The sequence below is a fragment of the Musa acuminata genome, chromosome BXJ3-10 (assembly GCF_036884655.1).
Source record: "Musa acuminata AAA Group cultivar baxijiao chromosome BXJ3-10, Cavendish_Baxijiao_AAA, whole genome shotgun sequence".
NCBI lineage: Eukaryota > Viridiplantae > Streptophyta > Magnoliopsida > Zingiberales > Musaceae > Musa > Musa acuminata.
Genome location: NC_088358.1, coordinates 13,935,011 through 13,945,934, shown reverse-complemented (window position 1 = coordinate 13,945,934; position 10,924 = coordinate 13,935,011). Strand labels below are relative to the sequence as shown.

General features: G+C 32.7%; 1 protein-coding gene and 1 pseudogene across 1 annotated transcript; both read right to left on the bottom strand.

Moving 5' to 3' along the window:
• Positions 1 to 386: 386 nt before the first annotated feature.
• Positions 387 to 887, bottom strand: LOC135581363 (oleosin 14.9 kDa-like). Its single transcript, XM_065170081.1, has one exon. The coding sequence runs from the start codon at positions 885 to 887 to the stop codon at positions 387 to 389; it is 501 nt and encodes a 166-aa protein (XP_065026153.1).
• A 1,168-nt stretch (positions 888 to 2,055) lies between these two features.
• LOC135650600 (ras-related protein RABB1c-like) lies at positions 2,056 to 10,652 on the bottom strand (annotated as a pseudogene).
• Between the last annotated feature and the right edge of the window lie 272 nt (positions 10,653 to 10,924).

Sequence of the window (10,924 nt, the reverse complement as noted above, 5' to 3'; positions counted from 1 at the left end):
ACTTAAGATGTGAAGTGATTTTGTGTTCCTCTAAGAAAGAATCAATTGAAACAGTAATAAACTATTTGATTTAGAAACATATACAAGAATGATTGAGATTTGAATAAGATGTGTCGACTATTTTATTTTTTATTATTATTCTCTATTTTTCAATTTATTCAAGAATCCAATGACAAAAATGTACAAGTAGAAAGTAATACATCTTTAAACATAAGATTGGATGGCAAATCTCAGCTTGCAAACTTTATTACGAGGAAGGAACTTAAACACACGCTAATACATCTTTAAAACGCAGTCCTCAACAAGCTCGTCTCTCCTTTCTTCCATACACATCATTATTGTCCTTTGTGTACCCCTTGGATATATATATATATATATATATATCATCACATTCCTCCATTTATTCCCTTCTCACTTGGGATTACATAGCTAACATACTGCCCGTGGTGTTCTTCAAAGTTGGGAGATTTCTCCTTCACTCTATGCCCGGACAGTGTCAGCATATCCACGAACTTGCCGACATCGTACGGCCCGCCTTGGCGAACGCAACGGAGAGCCCATCGGAAGGCAGAGAGCCCAAGTAACGCCATCGCCGCCGACAAGCCGAAGCCGACCACCGATGCGACGACGACGAAGGCCGCCGTCAGAAGGACCGGGCTTAAGAGCAGCAGAAGAGGGGCGGCGACGAGGAGGAGAATGGTAGAGGCTAAGAGGTCGCATCCCATGGTCCCGAGAAGTGGCCCTCCCAAGGCGAGGCTGGCAGCGGCACCGAAGAGGATTTGGGTGCCACTGACGTGCTGCTGTTCTTGTCGCTGTCCTTGTTTCTGGTGGCGGTGAAAGTAATCGTATCGGGAAGGACTCGATTCTGCGTCTTGTAGCTCCGCCATCTCTTGTGGTGCCCTGGGTTGGTCGTCCACCTCTTCTCGCTCAAGCAGAACGAAAGAAGGGAGAACCGGGTGAGGTGTGCACAAGAGGCGGAGAAGGGAGGCGTTTTAAGACACGTAGGAGACGAGGGCGCGCGCAACGTAGCATGTTTGGGACAGGTGGCTTTGATTCCTCAAGGGGTATGAATGTAATTTGAGGGGGTGAAGCTAAGAGCAAGAAGGCCATGTCAACCACGTCCCGAAAGCAACGCCAATCTACCCCACTGCAGCACAATTCTAGTTATACGAGTGGGGTTAACCAACAATACCTCCTCTCCTTAAACGATTTTTTTTAATGTTTTCTTTATATATATATATATATATATATATATATATATATATATATATATATATATCAGATCCTGTTCGTGGGTCAGCACAAGTCTGGCCGGCTGTACAACTCGATCTCATCCATCCATCCATCCATCAATGAGATTGTACCCTTTTCTAAACCTAGAAAATGAACCCTAACTCTCTCCGTTTCCTCCACCTCCATACATTCATTATGTACAACCAAGAAAAAGGGAAGCGTGATTATGAACATTGGAACCTTATTCTTTTCACGAGTAAATACCTGAAACAAACCCCAAAATATTCCCATAAAGGAAAAGCGCAGAACGATCAACAATTCCTGCGCCGAAAGAGTCATGAGCCATGAGTGATAATGAAGGTAGATCAACACCGTTCATTTTAAGCAGATAAGTTCTCTAATGACAGAATCATGAGCCAACTACAACAGCAACAGAAGAAGATAAAATGCAGATAAGTTCTCTAATGACAGAGTCATGAGCCAACAACTACAACAGCAAAAGATGAAGTTAAAATGCAGATAAGTTCTATAATGACAAGAGTCATGAGCCAACTACAACAGCAACAGAAGAAGATAAAATGCAGATAAGTTCTCTCCTGACAAGAGTCGTGAGCCAACTACAACAGCAACAGAAGATAACAAATGTTGCAGAAAATATAGCTCTATATGGTTACAACATTGAATGAAAAATTAGAGCACACAAACAACACAAGTGTTATATCATATTGATGTTATCAAATGATTTCACATTGTCAATGGCATTTATCTATCATATTCATTTGAGATTGACATAACTCTTTACCATTTATCAAAATCCACCTGTCACTTAAAAAGCTGATTCACCTCCTCAACAATCTGTGCCGTTTTGGCAGAGGCCTCCATAAAGATTAATCCGTGCTCTTTGGCAAACTGTTCTCCTTCCTCGGTGCTCACCGCCCTTGTGTGAGCCGAGTCACATTTGTTGCCAATCAGCATAATTGTCATAGTAGCATTGGCATGTTGTCTTGCATCTTCCACCCAGCTGGCGAGATGATCGAATGTCTCTCTCCTGACAATTAATATAAAGATAAAACAGTATTAGCAACTCAGCACCTAAAACTCAAGGATCTGCATGAAGCAATCAATACCTGGTGATATCATATACAAGCAGGGCACCAGCAGCACCTCTATAATAGGATCTTGTAATTTGATCGAAAAGATTCCTGGCCGGCCTGCAATATTTAAATCTACCATTTATAAAGCAAATTATGCATCATGTATACCATGCAAATGATAGACCGAAATGGTGCTGGTTCCTTTCGTCAGCAAAAAGTAAAAAACATATTGCATATTATACTGAGAAATAACCATTATGCAACCAAGTTAATTGAAAGACTGTAAAGAAAATAAATAAATATATATATATATATATATATCTCACTCAGATTATAGACAATCTGACAAACAGCTAAGACAATAGAGGATAGCATCAATCAAAGGAAGGATGTGTTCTGGTTCCTTCACAGACCAGTGACATTGTCTTACATTTTGTCTTACAACTCTTTATGGAATTTCACGAGGGATAACTACATTTTTAGGTATTAATAAATTTATATATTTAATTTTATATATAATAAATTATTATTAATAATAAAGTAAATTTTATAATTAAATGGTGAAGTTTATTTGAAAATTCTATCCTGAACATATAGCAATTAGCTATCAAATTTTTAGGTTGACATGTATTAGTAAAATTGGAGTGTCTTTGAGCATGTAAGGATCACAAAATATTTTTGTTTCAATTAAACTATTTTTTTTAGATAGATATACTAATATACTTTTAAATTACATGACATGATAAATTCATACAAAGAGAAGAAATCAATTAGAGCATTAATAATTATATGATCTTGTTTATATAAAGTATAATCAAATATTAAAAAATCATCATTATTTATGAAATAATATTGATCTAATCTCATTATAAAACATTGATGATTCAAATGAGTGGTTGGTGAGGAAAATAGGTGCAAACTTACAAGATGTTAAAGATGAGTTTGTATTTGAAGATGATAACCTCACATAGGAAGATGAAGCAAGAGCCTCAAATGTTGAAGAATTACAGACATATACAAAACAAATGATATAAGCAAAAATAAATACAAAAGCCTCAAGTTCATCTCCTACTATTGTTGAAGAGGAGAAAACTTATTTTGATGAAGATGGACGAGAGGAAGAGAAAGATGATGATATGTTTGAGAATGACAATGTTGATTACGTTGATATTTGAATTTGATGTAAAACTTTTTTATTTTAAGTCTTTTGACATTTTTGTTATTAGAAGATGGATAATATGACTTGGTACTTTAAATATTTTTAATTTAATATCATATTATTTATATAATCATATTTATCAATTATATTATATATATATTTTTTATATTTTAATATTTTAAAGTATCTCACTTTACTTGGATGAGTGTGTAGGCGAGTGCCTAGCGCCTCAAGCATTTTGGGACGTTGGCACCTTTTAATGCCTAATATTTTTTAAATCACTACTTATAATGTATTCAAACATAATATAAAATATTTAAAAATTAAAGGAGTTGAATATTACATCTATTAAACCAAAGAATCTTTATTTTTATTAAATAATATTAATGATTTATCTCATGGAGTAATTAATAATCTTGAAATTATTAATAAACCATTGGGGTCTGAAGTAAAATGTGGCATACATGAATATTAAAGAATACTTGAGATGCATATAGGTGCTAGAGAGATAATGGAGCTATTGATATCAATGGTCTCCCAAAGAATCTCCTAGCATTTATTATCTAGTGATATGAAAATACTTAGTTTACTACAATAAGCTTATGTAAATCTTGTTGATTCTATGATATTCTCTATAGTTATCCCATAGCTTTTAATTTAGACCTCTCAAATATGGCAACCCATAAGCCAAATAAATTACAAGCACATTTTCTAAACCTATAAATTTGTTTGAATAACCTGAATTGATTGCTAAAGAGTTAAGGGATGTGCGGTTGAAAAAGCTCAATCTCTTAACTTTCTAACTATTTCATTAATAGATGATCTGGTGGGTAGATTCAAAGGGAGAGTTAATTCAACTTATCTTCATGACCAAGAAATACAATAAAGGGTTTAGTTATTAGCTATAAAATAATAAATTTTATAGTTCCTTATTATTGGAGGGTTATTTCATGCACTAGTATTTATTTTGGTGTTTTAGAGTTAGAAATAGTTCAAAATCTGATTGTATTAGCAGAAACTCTTTGAGTTTTCTCTTTTAACTTTGTATCTCTTTGGTTTATCATAGAGTGGTGGGTTTAGTCTCAATATCTCTTGGGTATTTCCTTGAGTGATGAGTTTTTTTTTTGAAGTTTTGTATACTTGTTTAATTATCCTTAGGATGGTGAGTTTCAGTATCCCTTCGTGATTTTAAACTTGATGAATCCATTTATCTCCTTTCTAAAAGTGTTTCCAGCAAATACAACTATTAGCCTTTTTAAATTACATTCCTTATTATCCTGGTATTAGTTTAGTATTAGAGCTAAAAGCTAAAGATTATGGAAAGACGGAATGGAAAAAATATAATTGGTGAAGGTAGTGGCCATGAAGATGATGTTGAGTCCTTGAGGTTGCAGCTACAAAGATTGCTATATAGTCTATAAGAAAAAAATAAAATCATTGAAGAATTTTGAAGAAGAAATAACCAGCATGGTTCTGATGATGATACACCTCCTCACCCAAAGGAGTTAGAAAGATATTAAGCAAGGTATAAGGACCAAGACGAGTGGCAGAACAAATACAACCCAAAGTTGGATATTCTAGAGTTTAAGAGTAAAATTAATATTGATGACTTTATTGAGTAGCTTAATATGATGGAAAAAATATTCGAGTTTTATGAACTACCAAAAGAAAATAAGGTAAATCTTATGATACTCAAACTTAGAAGAAATGTATCTTTTTAGTATGAAAACCTGAATAAGAAAGGAAAACATAAAGGGAAGAGTAAGATTGTGACATAGGAGAAAATGAAAAAAGAGTTAAAGAGGAAATACTTGCATGACAATTATAAGCAAGAGATCTTTCTCAAAATGTATGATTTCAATCAAAAAGATCTCAGTGTGGAAGAGTATATAGTAGAGTTCGATAATCTCATGTTAAAAGAAGAGTTTGTGGAACTAGAAGAGCAAACCATTGCAAGATACTTAGAAGGCTGAAATATGAGAATGAAAAGGGTTCTTGGTACGAGTCAAAAGAAGATTATATAAGAGGAGGAAATACTAAGCCTACTCTCCAAAGCAAGGTGGTGTCAAAGGTACAAGACAAGGGTGAAGGATCTATTGGTAGTAAACAAACACGTAATTCTTCTACATCAAGTGGCTAAAAATGCTTCAAATTTTATGATCATAGTTTGGTATATTGATTCAAATTGTCTAAATAGGAGGATTGTTACTTTTGTTAAATATCAAAGTGATAGAGAAAGGGATAAAACTAATGATGAACCAGAATATGATGATGATGAGGAAGATGTTACTTATGCTGATCATGGTTTGTCTATTGTGTTTTAACATAGCTTAAATATGTCATATATGGCTGAGGATGAAAGTTGTCTATTTTGTTACAACATAGCTTATGACAATGTGTGCTTGATGATTATTGATAGTGGTAACTTTGAGAATGTGATATCTTTGAAAATGGTGTAGAAGCTAAAGTTCAATACAATCCCTTATCTACATCCTTACCAATTATATTGGTTGCAAAAGGGAAATAACATCAAGGTAACTAAGAGATATTTAGTTTTGTTTTCTATTGACAAACATTATAAAAATAAAGTATGGTGTGATGTTGCTCCTATAGATGCTTGTCATTTGTATTGAATAGACCTTAGAATTATGATAGAAGGATGTTGTATAATAGCTACAAACATATTTATTCTTTTAAGGTGAATAAAAAGAAAATTGTTTTAGCTCCATTATAACTTTTTGAAATCAGTCCACCAAAAAATAAAGTTAGTGCTCTTATGACTTATGGTAAATGCAATGGTGCATTAGAAAGGGGTGATAATATTTTGACTCTAATAGCAGTATAGGAGAATGAACAACACAAGATACCACCAGCAATCATGAAACTAATCCTGAAGGAGTTTCATGATGTTATACTGGAAGAGATTTCATATGGTCTTCCACCTTTGAGAGACATCTAACATCACATAGATCTTACTCCAAGGGTTGTGCTACCTAATAAAGAAACCTACAGAATGAATCCCAAGGAGTATAAAGAACTTCAAAGGCAAATGAATAAGTTGATGGAAAAGAGGTTAAATCGAGAGAGCATGAGTCTTTGTGTGGTTCCAGTTTTGTTAGTGCTTAAGAAGGATTGTTCTTGGAAAATGTGTGTGGATAGTCACACCATCAACAAAAACATAATTGATTATCGTTTTCCCATTCTAAAGTTAGATGATTTACTTGATCAATTATGTGATGCTTTTATTTTCTCTAAAATTGATTTAAGGAGTGGCTATCACCAAATTAGAATGAGCGTTAGAGATGAGTGCAAAACATCATTTAAAACTATGAATGACTTATATGAATGGTTGGTTATGCCATTTGGGTTATCTAATGCTTCTAGCACTTTCATGAGATTTATGAATCATATACTTAAGTTATGCATCAGGTCTTTTATTGTGGTTTACTTTGATGACATCTTATAAACAACAAGAGTGAGGAGGAGTATATGAATCATCTTAATGAGATATTTCTTATTTTGAGACAGCAAAAGCTTTATGGTTATTTAGGGTTTGTTATTTCAAAAGATAGAATCATGGCAGATCAAAGTAAGGTAGAGGCTATTCTTAATTGGCCAGAAGATTCATCGAGGGTTTCAGCTATATTGTTGCTTTAATCATCAAATGTAAGGTGATAAATTCAAGTGGATTAATGAGGTTGATCATACTTTGGAGCTATTAAAAAAAAGGTAATTAAAGCTCCTCTCTTAGTTCTGCCTAATTTTGATAAGGTGTTTGAGGTTGAATGTGATGCCTCTATTGCGGGTATTGATGCTGTTTTAAGTGAAGAAGGAAAGCTCGTTATCTTTTTTAGTGAGAAGCTAAATAATATAAGGAGATATTCTACCTATGATAAGGAGTTCTACGCCATTTATAGAGCCTTACCTCATTGGAGTCAATATCTTTTTACCAAGTCATTTGTCCTATATTTTGATTATGAGAAATTAAAGTTTATTAATCTCTAACATAATTTAAATAAGAGGCATACAACTTGAATAGAGTTTTTGCAATCTTATAACTTTACTATTAAGCACAAATTTAGTGTTCAAAACGTAGTTGTTGATGAATCGAGTAGAAAGTATTCTTTATTATCAGCCATAGAAATTAAAGTGGTTGGATTCGAGACATTCAAATATCTTTACGAGAATGCTGAACATTTTAGCTCAATATGGTAGAATTATAAATCAAGTTCTTTTCAGTAATTTTCTATCTTTGATAGTTTTCTTTTTCGAGTTCATGCCACGTGTGTTCCATCTTATTTTTTAAGATAAGTAATTCTGGTCGGAGCATATGGTGATGTTTTGAGAGGATATTTTGGTAGGAACAAGACTCTAGCTCTTATTCAATCAAATTTCTTTTGGCCTAAGATGTTTAGAGATATGGAGAGACTTATGAAGCAATACCGAGTGTATCATTTGGCAAAAACAAGAAGCCAAAATTCTAGTTTGTACACTCCGTTGCTAGTGCCTAATGCTCCATGGGAGGATGTGAGTCTTGATTTCATTTTTGAGACTGTCAAGAACTCAAAGGAACAATGATTCTATTGTAGTTATTGTTGACAAATTCTTAAAGATGTCTCACTTTGTTCCTTGCAATAAATCAAATGATGCATCTCATATTGCTGATTTGTACTTCAAGGATATTCTGAGATTGCATAACATTCTAAAAACTATGGTTTCTGATTGAGATTCAAAATTTTTTAGCTATTTTTAGAGAACTCTATAGAGAAAGCTATGTATATTTTTGAATTTTAGTAGCTCTTATCATTTACAAACTAATGAGCAAATGAAAGTAACAAATAGAATCTTGGGAAACTTACTTCGAAACTATGTTGGCAAAAATCTCAAGCAATGAGATCTCATTCTTCTACAAATTGAGTTTGCCTACAACCGTTTCATGCATGATAGCATTGGTAAAAGTCTTTTTGAGGTTGTTTATAGTGCCAATCCTACTAGTCTTTTAGACTTAGTTCCTTATTCTATAACTAAAAAATTTAGTGGAGATACTGATGAGAGAGGAAAACATATAAAGAAGTTGCATGAGAGTATTAAAGTAACATGCAAACCGTAAACAAACATAAAAAGCATGTGAACTTTAATGAGGGTAACTTGGTTTGGATTCATCTAAGGAAAAAGAGATTGTTACTAAGCAAATTTGAGAAATTAAAACCAAAGACTAATAGTCCATTTAAGATGCTAAAGAGAATTGACAAGAATATTTATGAGATCGAGCCATTAGGAGATTATGGAATGTCTCTAACATTCAATATAGCTTATTTAAGTCCTTATCATGTCGATGGAATAAATAAGGACTTGAGGACAAGTCATTTTTAACTAAGGATGATTAACACAAGAGTACCTAATTTACTATAATCACCTTGTATAAATCTTAATAATCCTATGACATTATTTGTTACCCACAATGCTTGTCCCATAGACTTTAATCCGGACCTCTTAAATATGACAACTCATAAGTCAAATGAGTTGTAAGCTCATTTTTCAAACTAGTAGATGTCCCAACTTGATTGAATAACCTGAATTGATTGTTAAAGAGTTAAGGGGCATGCCTTTATAGGTTGAAAAAGCTTAGTCACTTAACTTTTCAACTGTTTCATTAATAGATGGTTTAGTGGGCAGATTCAAAGTGAGAGTTAATTCAACTTATCATCATGACCAAGGAATGTATTAAAGGACTTAGTTATCAATTACAAAGTAATAAATTTTATAATTTCCTATGCATATAGGGTTGTTTCATGTACTAGTATTTATTTTGATGTTTTAGAGTGAAAACAGTTCAGAATTTGATTGTATTGACAGAAACTTTTTAAGTTATCTTTTTTTAACTCTATATCTTTTTTATTTACTATAGTAGTCGATTTAATCTCTATATCTCTTAGATATTTTGTTAAATAGTAAATCTTTTTTTAAGTTCTGTATCATTATTTAATTATCCTTAAGGTAATGCATCTTTGTCTCATTATGATTTTAAACTTGGTGAATCCATTTATCTCATTTTTAAAAATATTTCCAGCAAATACAACTATCAATCTTTTAAATTTTATTCTTCATTATCCTGGTATTATCTAGTTTTCCCTATCAACTCTCCAACATTCTATAAATTACCCTCTACCCATTGTATATCATTTTGGGACAAAACTTTTTTTTTCCTAATAAAATCTTAATAAAATCTCACCAATCATATAAATAAGTTGACATGGAACTCCCAAACTTGTGAACAAAACTATCTTTTTTTTTTTCCAATAAAATCCCACCAATCATACAAATAAGTTGACAAGGAACTCTGGTTCCAAACTTACTCTTCACGACTAAACAACTTTCCTGGCCAAAATACTACTGCAAATATGCATATCCCAAATAGTAATACAGTCTAAAATACTCTTGATAATTCAAATAATCATAAATATAAGAATGCATGAATCCTCTAAATGCTATATCTTAGATACAAATTAGCTTCAATAGACTTCAAATCAGAACCATAATGGTATCAAACCACTTAACAAAGACCAGTAGAAAATAGAAAGGATATGCCCCATCAAACCTTTAAACCTCAAGAATTTTCTTTGGCTAAAACCATATCCTAAATTAGCACTTTCTTGGAGACTGATGCAACACCTTGAACAAAACCCATATAATCAAGAGACACTTAAAGTGATATAAAAATATGTACTTATTTACCTTATTAGCTTTTTCTTGGATCTTAAAAGATTCATGGATTGCTCTGTTACTCTTGGATAAAATACTTATATGTTAGTTTATTCATTATCTTATATTATAAATAAAGATATCACCATAATGCAATTATGTAAAGTAACTACCTCAACTGCTCAACTCACTGATGCTTCTCTCTCTTAAATCAAAACTACAAAGATTTATTGCCTTTTATTTCGTTACACAGATATCACATCCACTAGTATAGACATCATATTCTACTAGAAGTTCAAAGTTCATTTTGAAAAACCCATCACATGTTCTTGTCAAACATATAGGCAAATGCTGAATTGGTAAAAAGTTATACATAATGTATCAGAAGTACTAATACACTAGAGAAAGAGAGAGTAGATACTAACAGTATCCCATATCTGCAACTTTATGGGCTTGTTGTCAATAGTTTATCATTCTGGCCCCAAATTCAACACCAATTGTCAAGTCATGCACAGGACCGAAGCGCTTGTCTGCAAAAGAAGACATGATTTCCCCACTCCTGCTGACGGAGGAACGGTGAAAAACCAAAAACAGTCATGAACAGCAGGGTCAATTTGCTAATAGCTAACTAGTACCTTTCTAATATTATTTACTTCGTATCGTTACTGATAAAATTATAAATGAAGTATTTAATATAATACTCATGTGTATATTTTGGTATCTTTTGATTTGTTCA